Consider the following 18,686-nt stretch of genomic DNA (forward strand, 5'->3'; position numbering starts at 1 on the left):
CCTTACCTTGAATTACAGCCAGAACGAACATGGCAAGCTAAGACGAAGCTGCTGCTGCACATTTGTTTTTGTAATTGCATGTGTGAAGCATAACAGGATAACAGTTAATGAGGGTCAGACAGGCAATATGGTGGACTAAGTTCCATTGAATGACCTTTGACCTGGAAGGGGTGGAAAATCATACTGCAGTAACCAGCCCCATATGATGATCTCTAAATGCACTTCAGACGTAGCTCCTGTACTGATTTGTGCTATTTGTGAAACTAAACTGCAGTTTTAGTAAACTTATTTAACAGTTTACAACCTGACTGTCTAACAAAATGAATATACATGAACTGCAACAACTACACTGCACTGAACTGCTTTTGGATTGACAGCAGGGTTGATCTTTCCACAAGCAGTTGATTGTAGGAAGTGCTAGTGGTGTCCAGCAGCTTCGTCATGTTCTGTCTGACTGCACCCTTAATGTGAAACAGGAAGTTGAGGTGGGACAAAAAGCAGCGCAAGATAATTGTTATTGCAAGGGAATATCAGTGAAGAAGAGAAAGGCAGTTCTATATGATAAGGACAGGGACATTTTATGTTTATACCTACCAGTGCATGATTAGGGCATCAATATTCCCTGCTTACCAGAAATTGACGCTTTTCCAGGAACTTAAAGGCATCATTCTATGGTGTCTTCAAATGATGGTGTTGGCATGCGCTGTGAAAAAAATATTGTCTCAGAATTCTGAAAAAAACTCAGAATTTGGAGAAAGAGTCTTGCGGTGTCAAAAATTCTAACTTTTCATTAAACAACTTAGTCATGCATTTTGTGTGGCCATCATTTTGTAGTGTTGCCTGATTTCCCAAATGAAAATAATCGTTCCCTTCTTTATAATCGACTTAAATTATGCCACGTTGTGAAAAGTATGAAGCAGTGAATAAGTGATGGCTACAAATCAAGTACTACTGTGCTTGCTGTCATGCATTGTGCACCTAAACAGTGTCCTAATGTCGCCGCACAATTTAACCAATTTTCAAACTAGTTTAGCCTCTATGATACGATCTCTGACTCTTTTTTGTCTCAGAATTTTGAAATTAATCTGAGAACTAAAATGTTTTCTCTTGTTATCTTAATCCTCTCACATGTATTTGATGATGTGTTTTATGTTGTGCTGAGTCATGTATTGGCATTATCCTTTGACCACCAGTTTTCCACCATCCTTGACTATTTGGTGCCAATCTGTCTGTGATTCAACATTAACATCTTTATCATGTGACAGTGTCACATAACGTCACTGTTCCTGATGGGTCTCCGAGCTTGTCTGTGGGTCCCAGTACCCACGCCGGCTGTTTTATGTGTTTCCAGCGACTGCCACAGGGCCCAAATACAAAAATTCAAAATTCAAGCAATTAGATTATGAGATTGTGTTAACTCACCATATCTCTAAAATGGAAGTGTTAGTGTGAATGAGCTCAGTAAGTTTGACACAACTGCCTGATAGAGGTTTATTTTTGTTAGGAACAGGTGACAACTTTATTTTGTTAGATACACTAGAGGAGTGGTCATGTGGTCTCAAAAACATCCGGATTCATCCTCAGGGGACCATGAATAACCAGGGCAACCTTTGATGGAAATCTGGTCATTGGTTTTCCAAATACCTTTTGTGGAAAAAAGTTACCCTTCATGGCCAAGGCTGCATTTTGACCCGATTGGGTTGGTGCACAGAAGGTCAAGTAGTCAACAAAAATCATTAGAATTTATTTTCTTGGGACTGTGGATATGAATGGATACCAAATTTTAGGGCACCATGTTCAGTGGAAGATCTCAGGATGTACTGTTCTTATCAAGGTGTTGGACGGACAGAGGGACCGACCAAATGACAATGACAATCGCATCCTCAGACCATGGCACCAGCAGGAAGAAAGTGTGTGTGTTTCTCACCGTTTTAGCTGTTGATACAACTCGATGGTAATTTATTAGATCTAGTCTATGATCTTGCCATGTTAGAATGCATGATATTGTATGGTGCTCCTGGTCTTTTGTCCACCCGATGTATATATAAAAAAGTTCAAATTGTCACCAGAAGGAGTGAGAAATCATAGGATGTAAAATAATTAACCTTCTACCTGTGTGTTTTGGCTTCTCTCCTCTGATAAATAAATAAAGACAATGTATATCTTATTGCTAGTGGTGGAATGTAACTAAATACATTTACCCAAGCACTTTACTTAAGTACACTTTTGAGATACTTGTATTTTAATTGTGTACATTCTGTGCTATGCTATACTTGTACTCTACTACATTTCAGTGGAAAATATTGTACTTTTAGTCCACTAACTACATGTATTTGACAGCTTTAGCTACCAGTTGCTTTTTACAGATTCAAATTAATACAAAATAAAAGGAGTATTCACAACAATCAACTAATAAAATGTGACATTATAGATTAAGCTACCCTGCAGTATGTAAAGTAGTTAAAAGTTGCTCCACCTTTACGAGCAGCATTTCCATTAGTGATACCTACCTATCAATGCAACAATAATTATTGTCCAATAATACAGTTATTATTCTGAAGTGGCCCATTCTGCATAATGATTACTTTTGGTACTTTAAGTACACTTTGATGCTTGTGTACTTTTACCTAAGTAAAATACATGAGCGCTTTCTCCACCACTGAGTGTTTCCGCCATTTTTTGTCGTTAGGCCTCATTTATGGATACAGCTTGTGACAGAGGACAAAAGAGTCAAGTTCTCCAGGTCGTGAGGTTGGATCCACTGCTCATCAAACCCCTTTCTGATTCTCCAATAGAAAACCTCAAATATGCAGAAATCTCAGTGTATTCATTGGCCCATGTGTTGTGCAGATAACGTATCCTGACTTCACATGCAAGTCTCTACCATAATATTGACCTGTCCTCTCTCTCACAGCAGGTGCCTCTAACTGTGTCTCTCTTTAAGTTAAGAGAGACATTGTGCAGCTGTCAAGAGGGACTGAGGGGTCGGTGTTTGAGGGTCCAGGGTAAGGTTTGTGTGTTGGGACTCCTACTTTCACAGGTTATCCTCTCTCTTCTAACCCTGAAAGTTGTCCTCAACCTTCTGCGTTTTCTCTCCCCTCTTTTAAGTGAGATGCTCTGGTGTGGAAACTGTACTGTTTTGTACCGTGTACTGTGTGTATATTATTGTGTCACATTGATTTAGTGTTTGTGAATACATCTCTCCTCTAATTTTTCCCTTTGTTTGACTCTTTATCTTCTCTCCCTCTCACTGTGTCAACCACAAGTTTCTTTCCAGGTGTGCTCACTGTGCTGTAAAGCTGGTTATCACGCTAGACTGGCTTGCCAAACTAAACCAAACACGGACACAAGCAAACACATAAATCCAAAAAAGAAACTTGGGTCATGTGCACTTTATTGACCTTTGTCTATTGTAATAACCCCTGTTTAAACATCTGTTATATACTGTAGATACATATACTTACACATAAAGGAACTATACATGTACTTATATATATCTGTACATACTGTAACTATTCAGCCATCCTTACAGTATATATAGGGCCCACCTTTCTCTCTATATCCCCTCTAACTATGTGGGTCCTCTCTTCCTTTGCCTCTGTCTTTCCCTCTCCTTCTGTCCCTATCTGTGTAGGTGTCTATAGTCAGCCTTATAGCTAATGCGTTGGGCTTCTCCGATCTAGGCCCGATTAAGTCACTCAGGACACTGAGGGCCTTGAGACCCCTCAGGGCCCTGTCACGTTTTGAAGGGATGAGGGTAAGACCTAAGATGCCAGGCAGCTGGTCCTTCTGCATGCTGATTAAATAAAAGCATCAACGCATGCTGGAGATGGCAATATAGAAGATTTTTAAAATGTCTCTCAGGGGAATTTTTTTTAGCTTTTATCAATGAGAAGCTTTTTGCATGGATGCAGATCATCTCAGATGGTCATAATACATCTGATTTGATTTATCATATTTCATTTCATATATTTTAAATTTAGTGCTATGTTAAGGCAATTTGCAGTGATTTATCCATTAGAAATTATTAAACACCTTAAAAATCTGTCCCATACCTTATGAAACTCTAGACCATAACAGGGATTTTGACCTGAATGACGCAACACGTTATAATAATAACTCAGCTCTGAAGTATTCAGTACCAGCTGAGAGAACAACCGGAGGTTGGTATGAAACATCACACAAAACCTCTTTCAACTGAATCACAGAAAAGGGTTAATGTACACTGAAATTATACAATTTGAGCAAGCAAACTGATATGTGGTAAAGTGTTTCTGGGCCAGTTGTCATATGATAGACAAATTGATATAGAAATCTGTGCACATGGCCAATTAAACTGTATGTGCCCATTATTCTGCAGTTTTACAGCATGTACACACTTGATTAATCTGTCCTTAACTGTGTGTGCAGGTTTTTTCCTCAATATTTTCTTTCTCCAGTGATAATTGGGTCTTTATTTCAGTGTGTGATGGGTGGATCAACCTCTGGTTGTTGCTGGGCAGAATAAGAAATTTTGCCAGTGTCTAAGCTCAGCATCCTCTGACTGTCCCTCTCCCTCAAGTGCCCTGCTATCTGATCTTATCACAGTTTGGCTTTGGCATTGTCACACTGGAAGATCAACAAACTTCTGGTTGCATACCCCCCCTCCCTCGCCATCCTTGCTCACCACTCCTCATTGAATTTCATCACCATGATTTACATGATCACCATTTTACAGTAGTTATATGAAGTGATCATGTGGATGCTTTGTCTCTGTACTATTGGGCAGAACACTAAAATAAAAAGAAAACCTAGATAGTTTTGATGTTTGCCTATACAGTTTTGATTTATTTGGCTTTCTGTTACCATGGTTCCTTTGTGTTTGGAAATGCACATTCATATGATGCCCTCCTTAAGCAAGCTTTATCTCCTCCAACATGCCCACACTGCCTCTGTGCAGAATAGTTTATATAACTCAGGGTTGGGGAACCTTTTTCCTATAAAGGGCCATTTCAATTTTTATAACATCCTTTGAGAGCCATACTCAGTGGCGCCCCCATACATTTTTCATGGGACGGGGGCTCACCTGGTGGGGGCAGCAATTGTATGCTGTCCACCCTTGCTGGCTCCCCTGGCCATACCAAATTACTTAACTTACGTATCACACAAATCTCTGCAATGGCTGAAACTGCTTTTTTTGCAGATCCGTCTGATGTTAGATGGTAGTGATGATGATGATGCTACTCACAGCTGGTTTTCCAGGTTTGGTCAGCCTTGAGCAGCACTGTGTCTTTGCAAGCGTGCCACAATTTTAATTTGGCTTCTAATGATTTCACATTTGAGAGCAGAGAGCCGAGAAGTTGTTGGAGCTTGAGGATCACCTCTGAGCAGTGCTGTAAACAGTAATAAGCAGTAATGTCCACCATGAAGGCCAAATCACACAGACACTTTCTATCACTAAGTTTCCACGTCAGGTTTTCCTTCATCTCCATGAATTATTTAGGACAAACTGACACTTTAGAACAGTTTTACTTTGTCCAATGGTAGCAGCTCCACAGCAGCAACAAGGCACTCCTTCACAAATTCTCCTCCTTGATGACGTTTCAGCCTCTCGGCTATTAGCTTGTTCACCACAAAGCGTACCCACAAAACACTGTCTCTGTCAGAATGTGGTCTCATGAAAGCTGCTTGTTGGACACCCACACTCCAGAAGAGCGCTGAAGAGCACTGAAGAGCGTTTATCCAAGCACATTTGTCCTCACAACTTATCCAGTTTAGCATGTTTATAGCTCTAATGACTCTTGAGATTGGCTTTTTTCATCACTGCAAGTGGACACGCTGGTCGGCTTTTTACTTCAACAAAAAAAATAATCGCGCGACACTATGCATCTTTTGTTGACAGGCGCCATGATGCATTGATGTGATATCAGCCAATCTGTGTGTGTTGCGTTTAGGGACCACATGATATTTTGTTATTCTCTTATTGTTGAAAAAAAGTAATTGCTTTACACAGCCTGGAGGCTGGAGGTTCCACACCCCTGACACAATTCATGCTCATTTGGCAATATTTGTAAACCTGTAGCAGTTATACAGTCACTGTTTGGGGTTGCGCAGCAGTGTGTCTTTTCTTTACATTAAATGAAAATTCACCTGTCATCAGGTGCACTATTAGCCACATTGATTTAATTCAGCATACAGTACATACACAGCGTCATTGTACAGTTAGTTGCTGACATGATGACATATGTATGTTTCTGTACTATTCATACAGTCAAACAATCCTAGATACATTCTTTGGATATCTGGGTAAAGAAGGGTTGTAACAATATATCATGGCACAATACATTATGATATAAAAATGCGATAATATGGATGTGGAGCTGAAAATGGATTGCAATATATTCAGTTATAACTGAATGCCAGAGAGTGAAATCAAGGAGGCAAAGAATGTGCATTTTCATTTATGTGTGTGCTGATGTTTTTATGTGTGAACATCTCCATGCAGCCGGCATGTGATCGCAAAGTTACAATGGCTCTGTTTCCTTGCTGTCCTCCTCAGGTTGTGGTGAATGCTTTGGTGGGTGCAATTCCCTCCATCATGAATGTGCTGCTGGTGTGTCTCATCTTCTGGCTCATCTTCAGCATCATGGGTGTCAACCTGTTCGCTGGAAAGTACTACTACTGTTTCAATGAGACAGCTGAGGAGATGTTCCTCCCTCATGTCGTCAACAACAAAACAGATTGTTTTGCGTTCATCAAGGCAAACTACAGCGAAGTCAGATGGAAAAACGTCAAGATCAATTTTGACAATGTGGGTGCAGGATACCTGGCACTCCTGCAAGTGGTGAGAAACCTTTGCCGTCACTTCTCATGCGTGTCTCTCCTCTGATGTCCAGTGTTTAACCGGTTTTCTCGCTTGTTGTGTCTGCCCACTTAACAGGCAACATTCAAAGGCTGGATGGACATTATGTATGCAGCCATAGATTCTAGAAAGGTAAGGCTTTTGCAGTTTTCAAATCTGACCAGATGAATGTGCAGTAGTGCATTTTGTATGTATTTTCACTTCCACATCCACTGTACAGGTGGAGGACCAGCCTATCTATGAGGACAACTTGTACATGTACATCTACTTTGTCATCTTCATCATCTTCGGCTCGTTCTTCACCTTAAACCTCTTCATTGGTGTCATCATTGATAACTTCAACCAACAAAAGAAAAAGATAAGATTTATTTTCCTCACTTTCCCCTTTGCAGAACAAGCTGCTTTGTAGATGTTTTAAAGGAATAGTTCAACATTTTGGAAAATATACTTATTCGCTTTCTAACTTGTCAGTACGGGAGAAGATTGATGCTGCTTTCACTTCTTCACAAGGATTTTGGAAGAGCTAGACTGGCTGTTTTCCCCTGTTCCAGTCTTTGTTCTAAACTAAGCAACCTGGCAGCTGGTGGTTGCTTCACATTTACTGTACAGGTGTGAGAGTGGTGAATGGACTCACCATTGGCAAGACAGCTAATATGTTGAATTATTCCTTCAAGCATAGCAAATGAACATTATAAACAAAGACAAGAAGCATTTTTTGTATTGACCTTACAAGCTACAGTCAAATTAACCCTTATGTAAAACCACTGTGTATTTGGGTTTGCACTGGAATGAGATTGCAGATTGTAACCAAATTGTTTTTGCCCCTTCACTTCGGAGGTCAGGATATCTTCATGACGGAAGAGCAGAAGAAATACTACAATGCCATGAAGAAACTAGGGTCCAAGAAGCCACAAAAACCAATACCCAGGCCTCAGGTAAATGTTGTCTTACACTCTTAATCTTAATTGTACGTTTCTAAAGATTAAGAAAATGACTCCAAATATCCCTCCTTCCATTCCCTCCCTTTCTCCTCAGAACAACATCCAGGGCATGGTGTTTGACTTTGTGACACAGCAGGTGTTCGACATCTCCATCATGATCCTCATCTGTCTCAACATGGTCACCATGATGGTGGAGACAGATGATCAGTCAAAGGAGACAGAGGATGTGCTTTACTGGGTCAACTTCTTCTTCATCGTGGTCTTCACTGGCGAGTTTTTATTGAAGCTCTTTGCGCTGCGTCACTACTACTTCACCAACGGCTGGAACATCTTCGATGTGGTTGTGGTCATCCTTTCAATTGTGGGCAAGTATTCAAAAGGCTTATTCATGTGTGTGTAAGCAGCTTGATTGAAAATTGCTCAGGCACAGCACACAGAGATGGTGTAAAGGGTCACCTCCCCAAAAATAGACAGTTATTTTGTCACTTTTCTTGAGTGATGTAAAGCCATGCAATTTCTTTTGTTTTCGAGATATGTGTCTCAAGGCTTGTCGGTGCTCACAACACTGAGCAATTACATTTGAAAACATCTATTTCCAAAACGGGCGAAAGTCAGTAAAAGGTTATCGGAGGAGTCAAAGTGTCCTAACTGAACATATCAATAAAAAACAAAGACTAAAATAAAATGAGCTTGAGAAAGATGAAGAGAAGTGTAAAGATTTTTTAGCAGCTGGTTGGAGTAAAATAAAATGGTTTTCCCTTTTTTTCCCCATTAGATTGAAGGGAAGAATGTATTTCAGTGTTTTCAGTACATTCACTATATTTTAACCAAACATATGTTGTGTCTCTGTTTGCTCCCTTTTAACTTCAGGAATGTTTCTGGCTGACCTGATTGAGAAGTACTTTGTGTCACCAACGCTCTTCAGGGTGATTCGTCTGGCTCGTATCGGCAGGATCCTGCGTCTCATCAAGGGCGCCAAAGGAATCAGAACTCTTCTGTTTGCCCTCATGATGTCACTTCCTGCCCTGTTCAACATTGGCCTACTGCTTTTCCTGGTTATGTTCATTTTCTCGATCTTCGGCATGTCCAACTTTGGCTATGTGAAACATGGGGCTGGAATTGATGACATGTACAACTTTGAGACCTTCGGCAACAGCATGATCATCCTGTTTATGATCACCACATCAGCTGGCTGGGATGGTCTGCTACTGCCCATTCTTAACTACCCTCCAGACTGTGACCCCTTGCTGGAGAATGCTGGCACCCCGGCCACAGGAGACTGTGGCAACCCTTCTGTGGGCATCTTCTTCTTTGTTATGTACATCATCATTTCTTTTCTCATTGTGGTCAACATGTACATCGCCATCATCCTGGAGAACTTCAGCGTGGCCACAGAGGAGAGTGCCGACCCACTCAGTGAGGACGACTTTGAGACCTTTTATGAGATTTGGGAGAAGTTTGACCCAGATGCCTCCCAGTTCATCACCTATGCCAAGCTTTCTGACTTTGCTGATGCACTTGAACACCCACTCCGAGTCCCCAAGCCCAACACCATTGAACTGATCGCCATGGACATGCCTATGGTGAGTGGCGACCGCATCCACTGCCTGGACATCCTGTTTGCCTTCACTAAGCGTGTGCTGGGTGACAGTGGCGAGTTGGACATGTTAAGGCAACAAATGGAGGAGCGTTTTGTGGCAGCCAATCCCTCCAAGGTCTCTTACGAGCCGATCACGACCACTCTGAGGCGCAAGCAGGAGGACGTGTCAGCCAGAATCATTCAAAGGGCCTACCGTTCCTACCTGGCTAGGCGGGGATTTGTCTGTAAGCGCAAACCAGCCAATAACAAAGTGGAGAATGGCGGGAACAATCAGGAACAAGAAAAGAAGGAGGGCACTCCCTCAACTGCCTCCCTGCCCTCTTATGACAGTGTAACCAAACCTGACAAGGAGAAACAGGATGACAACAATGAGGGCAAGGGAGGGAGGAAAGAGAAAGGAAGAAACCAAAAAGACATCAGGGAATCTAAATGTTAGAGCGCTGGAATAATAACCACAGTAATAACACTAAAAAATATAATAATGTAACTTCAAGCAAAGCGAGAGGAAACTCACCCACACAGATGTACAGATTATTTCATTTGCAAGTCAGAAAAAATAATATTCAGTAATTTTGTTTACAGACTTCATTCTTATATTGATGCAGAAGGAAGCAGCTTGGTCTGTTACAGCTTGAAGATTCTTGAACTTCAGTCAAACCAAACATAATCAGCATACTGTGTGACATTGTATCTAGACTACTGATCTTAACAAAAGGGAATGAAAAACAGACAAGGAAATGTCTGTATCTGCTGAGAGGCAGACTGCTCACTTACCGCTGGTCTACAGATAAGACAAGTAACTCTACACCAAGAGGTAGAATGAAAAAACACTCAAGGAATTCAGCACCTGGATGCAAGTAATGGATTCCTATGGAAGACAGTGTTGTGAAGGAAAAACAAGACTGCTCAATGCTGAAGAATTGTCCTCTTAAAGCAGCCAGTGAGTGTTTCTGTGTCATTTAGTACTGAATTGTATAGGGGAGCAAAATGACACACTCACTCTATAAGAGCAAACAGAGGGATGACTGGTGAGTGAAAGACACAAATGATAGAGAGCGTTGGAAGTACTTTTTTGTTTTATTAAAGCTAGGAATTGTTCATTTGAGCAGCAAAAATGCAAACAGACAAAAAAAAGAACAATATTCAACATTTTGCCCATGTCACTTAACTCTTCTACTCATTTTATCTTTGTTATACCCACATCAAAACGCTTTTTTTACATGGGTTTTCACACCAATTGGTTAAGGGTCTGTTTATTATGGGGTCAACTCGGGCCAAGGGCTTACATTTACTCAGAAAGATTTCCAAACAAATACATAAATAATTGTGCTTGTTCAATGCATAGAAATGACTTGCATGATGGCATGTTTTGATCAGAAATCTTGCATGAATTATCATAGTCCACAAGACACTAATACTCAGACCACAACAGTGGCTCGACTGTAAGATCGAGACATTGTCAAAATTTGAAAGCTCAGAGTTCAGAGTAATTTGTCTAACAAAGATAAGTGATGTGGGGGTTGATAATCTGAAATGGACCCGAATTTGTATCTCATTACTCAACACATTTAAAATGATGTTTAAATTGTTGCCTCTATAGACGGAAGAATGGAATATGTTGGTAAATAATGCCGCCATTGTGGATCTCAGTGGGTGAAATCCAAACAATTCTTTGCTGCTCTGGAGATTTTGAGTGTGTAAGACGTGGAAACGGATGTCTGTGCGTATCATGGGACTGGAATGGTTGTTCATTTGGACTGAAATGTTTAAAGGGCGCAACACTTTGAAACTAAAAAGCTTCTATTTCTAATTTGTTAGCACCTCTGTAATGTTCCATACCATCTGCCTTTAGTTTTGTCTGAGCGGGCATTTTGAGAGTCCTACTGTCGGTTCTAAGTGGTGTGTGGGGATTTCACGGGTATGGCAAACTCCTTTCTATTTCTAATGTTTCTCTATGGGTGGTAGACGTTTCTGTAAGGGCTGAGAAGAGTTCTGATTATTGTTCAGTTCAAATCATTTAATGTCTCGTAGCTTATTTACATACGTGTGTGTTTGTTTGTTTGTTTTTGTTTGTTTTTTCCCCAGTGTGATTTCCATGTTTCGGTTGGTAATGAGTCTTATTTTACACACTTTCATAAGCCACATCTAAGATGATGTCGAGGGAAATGGTATTGTGCTGGAATGTACTTGCCGGGTGTTAGTAGTATCCTATTTTAACGAGAAACAGAAAATTATGAACGGGTGATGAGAACATTGTGTGTGGAGAAGCCAAAGAGATCTGCCTTGTTATCCCTTGTTGCCCTTTGTCCATGGAGTGGGATTGGGTGAAGTCTGCCCTGCCCATTCAGTTTTTTCGCTGTCATTATTAGACAGAGAGACCCTAGAAATGTATGCAATGCTTGAAAAATTCATCCCTTTTTCTCAGGAGATATTATAGATGTGCTATTATGAGCTCTGCAACAAAATGCAAGTGAATGTGATGGGAGTATTTATGAAATCATGTTTTACTCTTTTGTGTTTAATGCCATGTTGATGGACAATGATCCCGGCCGGCTGCCGCCCGGTCAGGGGCCAGTTTGGCGCTTCCTGCTTATGACGCTTAGAATTATAGGGCTAGAAGCATCTCAGTGAAACAGCAACATTTCGCTCGCTTGTAATGGCGGCGTTTATATGGATAGCAGATTACATTTGTGGTTAAGTCATTATGGACTGTAGTCTGGTCTCAATTAATTTCAATAAACAAATAATAATATGTTCACCCTGATAGCAATCACAGATACAGGAAACACTGTGAGGAGATGTCATGAGATTGAATTGGGATATGTTGGTTTGAGCAGCACACTTAATTATTTCCGAAGCAGCTGTGGCGTGCTCAGTGGATAAGCCCCAGATTTCAGTATTTAACAACAAGAAGTGCTCTGAGCCTCTCGTTTGCCATTTTTCTTCATATTGCTCTACTGCATAACAAATACCAAATAACCAACAGAGCACTGGATGCATTCTTATGGTACTGTGAGCCTAAACGCCACACCACGGCTTTGCACTTCCTGTTGTGCAGTGATGTCACTTCCTGTTTATGAATAACTCCCTCATCCGTTCTCAAGTTCTATGGTCCAGTTGCTGCATGAGATCTCCAAAATCAGTGTGGGTGTTAACTTGAACCAAATAAAACTCTGAATGATAAGCATAAAAGCTACTGCCGTCCATTTTCTCCGAGATCACCATGGATACACAGATGCGTATTACAGAAAGAAACCTAAAAAAATAAGACACACAAACATTCATTTGGGGGAAGAAAAAAGAAAAAAATACAGTTCTGGCTATGTTCTACACGGCACAAACTGCAAAAGCTAAGAATGGACTTTTTAAGAAACTATAAATAATGTAATATATTATTTTATTTTAACGGCATGTGTAGTTTTTTGTAAATACAGGATCACTTAAAAATCTACAGCTATTAATCTAACACTAAATATTAATAACCGTAAATAGAATGGCTTCCAGCTGACACCCCCTGTCACACTTGTTAGGCTGTGACACATTTGTTAGATGGAGTAGATTTTTTTGAGTCACTTTTCACAAAAAAGAGGGGAGTAAGCTAAAAGAATCTATATTAAAAAGCAGAAATTGTATTTAAAACTGTGTAAATCAATGCATACATATACAGAGCTATATTACATATATATTATATATATATATATTCTACCATACATATATATATAGTATATATACTCTCCTGTCCACTCCTTGCATTGAGGTGATACCAGAACCACAGAGTGTAACTGATCATGCTTCTTTCTTTGTGTGGTATGTTCAGAGAATAACCAAAACTCTGGCCTGCCCAGGACTTCTGCATACTGGGTACCAGCGTACAATGCATGGTGTTGTACTGGCTGCTTGCTGAGAATTGTGGAGCCTGCATTGGTGAGAGGATTGCACTACCAGCATACCCTTTTGTACATGTGTGACGATGTCTTGCCCCTAGTTTCCTATATTGTACACACAAAGACATACAAACGCAGACACACTTAACATGCACACACTCATAGCCTTTTGTGTCACAGCTCCCACGGTGTGACGAATTTTTGCTCGTTTCAGCTCTAACCCTCCTCCATGTCTCCCCCCCCCGTAACACACTGCTGCAGTTTGGAGTTGATCTTTAATTTTGCTGTCACTTTCGATATGATATAGCTAATGATTTAAGGGTTAGTTGTCTTAACTGTCTGTGTGTTTGTTTATGGTGCAATATCTCTTAACGGCACGTGCCTTTTTAGCTTCCTATTTAGTCTGTCAATAAAATCAGCAACGAGGATCTCAAAACCCATGGGAGTGAATCAAAGCGGAGCACGGTAGAAACGATGTATTGAGTTCAAAATTAACTTGTAAACTGAAAACTCACCACCTAGATTAGACTGTCTGGACTAACATCTTGTAGAGTCATGTAGTACAAGTGCTCTCTCTGTGTGTTCTGTTTACTGGCTCTTGGGCTTGTAAGAGAACAGCTTGCCTTCTGTTTTACACCTCTGTTCATTTCCAAATGTTGGTTTACCAATCGGTATATGAGGCCATTCTTTTGTAGCATGACTGAGATAAAAATTTCTTTTCTTTCCTGAAAATAGGCTAACTGAAAAAAGAAAAAAACAACTTTTGACTGTCATTATCTCTTGCCACTAATACAGTCAGAGAGAGGATGTGTGTTGCACAACCACATGGGACAATTAAATGAGAATCAGTGAAAGAATATCTTCATTTGAGCACGAATCTATTTCCAAACAATAAAGCAGCCTTCCAGTTACACCTCTGGCTGGTGTCGTTTTTGGATATAACATCAATGACTGTCACTTTATCATACAGAATATGTTCCAACATGTCTGGCAATGGGTGTTTTAGTTGCTGTTTACCTCATTTACTGTGATAACTGAGAATATAAATTCTTAAGATTTTCAGGCGATATGGTGCACTTTGATATTTTGAAGAGAGTGATTTCTGATAGTCACTAAAATTTCTTATACAAATTGCAAACATGGCAGAGAAAATGTCTGAAAGCCACACAGGACATGAGACAGAGACAGTCTGTTTAGGTTTGGAAACATCAACACCATATGCTTAAGAAATACTTCAATTACACTGCCTTTGTTCATGTTTAATAATACTTCAGTGAGATTATTGTTTGACTGGGTGTGTCATGGTGCAACAGCACGGAAATGACTGTAAAAGCAGGTGTGTGTGTGTGTGTGTATGTGTGTGCATGCATGTGTTTCTTTCCTTCCTTCCCCCTCCTCTGTGTGTGTGTGTGTGTGTAAGGTGGCGCACTGAATAAGGGAAGGAGACGGGAGGGAGGGGGTAAGCAGAGACAGCACTGCAGTGCAGATAGATGAATGCAGTGGCCTGGGCTGAGTCAGCAGCATGTTCCCAATAGGCTCAGACTGTACAGTGCACTGTAGAGCACCTCCTTACCCACAGCAAGCAAGCAAGCAGAGGGAGAGCGAGCTACAGAAAGAAGACCAAAAGTAAATGAGAGCGATGAGCAGAGGCACACACAGTAAAAAGCTGGTCTGCTGCTACGGATTTCTCCTTCACCTCCTACCTGCAGTGCTGCATATGTTTGGAGTGCATCACTTCTTTTGTACTGTGTGATGCTGCATCTTAGACTGGGCTATGACAAACAGGATTTTCTGAGTCAAAAATATTGATAAATGCAACTCTTCGTGACTAGTGCGCCAAAAGAAAGCATGTATTTTAGACGACTGTCAAACATTTCAACTTCTTATGTTATATAATTTAAAGGACTGTATGTGTAGGGACTGCTGATTTCCATTCTCTATGTTTCTAAATGTGTGGCTCTCTTCTGTAGATGCCATCAGAATGTCAATATGCTGCACTATACACCAGCCTTGTCTTGCCCCCCTTGCATCCATCTGAATAACAGGACTAGGTGGCAGAGTTGGGATGTGGATTAAGTAGGACGTTGGTGTCTGTCAGGCTGTTGGGGGCGGGAGCACATTTGTGTGAAGGAGAGAGGGAGACTGAGGGGAGGAAGCGTGTGTGTGTTTGTGTGTGTGTGTGTGTGTGTGTGTGTGTGTATAATATAGACAAGAGGAGATAGTATGTCTTTAAGGTATCAATAACATGTAAGCTGCAATTTTGCCATGATCAAGTATCTGGGTGAGGTAGTAGTAGTAGTTTACTTTGTGCACACATAGTTTTCTATTTCTGTGTCAAACCCATCATGCAGCAGATGAGTGTGACGGCAGAGGGTACAGAGATCAGACATATCTAAACAGCGCCAGTTAATCACTGTGTATAGAGGAGGTGCATGAGGTCAGATATTATTGTCAACTGTTCTTGGAGGGCAAGTTCACCTGATTGAGAAAGGAATGAGTTAAATTAATTCTATTTAGCCAAAATGGAATAAAAGATGTGACAGGCTCATGCTTTTTGTGATCTATTTCTATCCCTGCTTTGGCCCTCTGTGGCACCACTGGCATCCTTGCCCCTATAAGTGTCTGCAGAGATCACAGCCTGTAACTACTGTGTACAGACATTAGTGGAGTGCCTCAAATGCCTTCTTACGGCTATCTAACGCCATCTAGTGGGTCCTAAAGGGAATGACTCAAGACAACTGTGCCACTTCCACACTCTTGCAGCATGGATTACTCACTGGTGTGGTGGTGCTGTGTGTATGGATGGACATTAGCTCTAAATCAGTTAATCTTGTGGTCCCTGATATACCAGCAGCTTGTCAGACAAAAATAAAAGAACAGCAGCAAAATGGGGCTTATCGCAGTCACCCATGATTGCTTCACAGACAAAATAACATTTTTGTTTTTAATTTCATTTGTATTTTTTTAAGTCTCAACATGGAGAGATTGGTTGACCTGGACAAACAAAGCCCTCTGAAAGAAACCTACTAGCCTCTGTGAGGTTCAGGGCTGGTTTTTGTAGCCTTGCCTCTACAGCACAACCAACACACAGCAAATTATCGTTGTTTGTATTTAAAATATATTTACATGATCTTTTAAATTAGTTAATTCAAATTTAAAAATAACCTTAAAATACATAGAGGCACCGTAGGTGAGACCTCTCTTGCTGGTTGGCCTGTAAGACTATTTGAGGGCTAACAAACCTTTTAAATTTGGTAGCTTCCAAACTAGCTAATCAGCTCTATCGCCGAACGGTTGAACTCTTAGCTCCAAGTTCCGATGTCAGGGAGTGGATCTGTTAGGTTTAATTAACAGTAATTTAACGTCAAATTTCATCACTTTACCCTCACAGCTCACCTTCTGGTCGGTTTCTGAGGCCACCGCCGTCTCGATGTAACTGAGCCCAACACCGGCCTCGAGTGCTTTGAAATGGCCGCGTCAACTGGCAACAACGTCATGTCAACAAAATGTGTGATTCCCCAATGATATATTCATTATTAAACAGCTTATTCTTGGACAAACATGGTTGTTGCTACAGGTCCTTCCGGTTCAGACCATTGGGTGCTCAGTTTGCCACTGGTGTTAGCTTCATGGAACATCCAGAGCTTTCCTGCCTGTGGTGAGTCTGCTAGCATGCTAGCATGCTAACAGCTACCCCATGTAGCCTAGCTTACAAGTACGTTAAGGTTTACTGGGAGTAATGAGCGGCGGAACTGGTCAGATATAGGTAACTGTACCACCCCAAGTTTCATCTACTCCAGAGGAAAATACTAGCTCATGCAATTATGACAAAAACAAGCAGAAGGAATGCTTATGTTTGCAACTAAAACCAACCACAAAATGTGCTGCTGTAAATGTGTTTCTAAAAGCATGGCTAGCAAATGTAAAGGTACCTGAGATCATCTTCTTCTTGACATTGATTGCTTTTCCCAGAGTGTAAGTGAATGTACTCTCAAGTGCTTGCACTTGAGAGTACATTTTGAGGCACTGGTATTTGAGTAGGTACATTAAAGGTAGCCTACATTAAATTCCACTACATTGTCATCCATAGTTACTAGCAGTAACTTTACAGATCCAGATTTTTTATACAAAACATATGATCAGCTTCAGAAATAGCATCCATTGTCTAACTAACAATATAACTAGTAGATGAAATGACCACCCAGCTACACAATAAATTGCTGCCTACAGGTACATATTAATGCATCAGTGAGAATGCCCCAATAATGTAATAATTATACATAAAAATACAACAAAAACAGGCCATTCTGTTTGCATAATCACTACTTTTACTATTGATACTTGACATGCATTTTGCTGATAATAACTTAGTACTTGCTCTTGCCTAACATTTGATGGAACATTTCTATATATTATAGTTTTCTGCTTTGACTTAAAGGGTCTCAATACTTATTCCATTCACTGACAAGACTTCAGACTTTTTCCGACTCATTTACAGACTTCACAGTCCCATCCACCCCCAGTGTAGGACATGTTAAAGGTTCCCCTCAGCCTGAAGGAGGAGTTCTGCAGACCAGCTGGCAACCGTACAGTATCACAACTGGGTAAGCTCCTGAAACATCAGGGTGACGGTGTGAAATTTATTCAGGCTGTAGTGTATTCCTTTTTATCCTTACACTTTGTTGTGCAAACACCTACAGTGCAAATTATTTTTTTAACCTAACCCAGCCTAGAAATGACACGAAGAAAATGGAGTAGAGGAGGGCAAAGTAAAGACACAAACTGAGCCTGGAAGCCAGAAAGCTCTTAGTCTCCTTACATGTTTTCTTCATTTGCTTAGAATGTGTTTTCCCTAAATATGTGCTCGTGTGTTCACATGTCCATCTTCACTATATTTCTTTAGGTACTTCTGTAAGATTATTTCTGTTGCTTGTCTAACACAATTGTTTTCAGTTAACTTATACAATGCGGTGCTTCCTAATAAGACCCTGTAGGTGTCACTGTCATGCTTATTATCTAGTACTCCTGCAGCTGCTGCAGCTTTTGTTTGTGTGAGTTGAATAAGAAATTGTCGGTTTGTTAGACAGGCAGAGACACAGGGTTTTTTGTTTTTTTTTTTTTTTGGGGGGGGGGGTTGCAGAGTGGTAATACATGCATTTCACAGGTCAAATAAATAACATCTTAAGATAAACGTTGCAATTTAAGACTTTTTTTCATCGTTTGCTGTTTCATTTCATTTATATGTGTGCAGTGTGTCGTCACAGTGTGAGTTTTACTTCAGTCTTAATACATCTGAAATAGATAAAATTAACTGAGCTGTTTACTCAGAGCTGAACTTGGGTCTGAGAGGCTGCACAGCTGATGTTAGCAGAACAGAGGGTTTTATTGAGGATTGCTGGTTTATGCCTGCTGCCAGTACC

The 18,686-nt window shown here is 40.6% G+C and overlaps 1 protein-coding gene across 12 annotated transcripts in view; it reads left to right on the forward strand.

Moving 5' to 3' along the window:
* scn8ab (sodium channel, voltage gated, type VIII, alpha subunit b) overlaps window positions 1-13,120 on the forward strand; it is a 45,336-nt gene extending 32,216 nt beyond the window's left edge. For 10 of the 12 annotated variants that reach the window (XM_041950069.1, XM_041950102.1, XM_041950111.1 and 7 more), the window contains 7 exons: window positions 3,635-3,757; window positions 6,539-6,823; window positions 6,920-6,973; window positions 7,062-7,199; window positions 7,672-7,776; window positions 7,877-8,147; window positions 8,653-13,120. In XM_041950069.1, the coding sequence (XP_041806003.1) occupies window positions 3,635-3,757; window positions 6,539-6,823; window positions 6,920-6,973; window positions 7,062-7,199; window positions 7,672-7,776; window positions 7,877-8,147; window positions 8,653-9,818 (2,142 nt within the window). In that variant the 3' untranslated portion in view covers window positions 9,819-13,120. The remainder of the gene's footprint in view (window positions 1-3,634; window positions 3,758-6,538; window positions 6,824-6,919; window positions 6,974-7,061; window positions 7,200-7,671; window positions 7,777-7,876; window positions 8,148-8,652) is intronic. The other 2 variants (XM_041950156.1, XM_041950165.1) reach the window with 1 other exon arrangement.
* The last annotated feature ends 5,566 nt before the right edge of the window (window positions 13,121-18,686 follow it).

This window comes from Chelmon rostratus, chromosome 2, assembly GCF_017976325.1.
Source record: "Chelmon rostratus isolate fCheRos1 chromosome 2, fCheRos1.pri, whole genome shotgun sequence".
NCBI classification, from domain to species: Eukaryota; Metazoa; Chordata; class Actinopteri; order Chaetodontiformes; family Chaetodontidae; genus Chelmon; species Chelmon rostratus.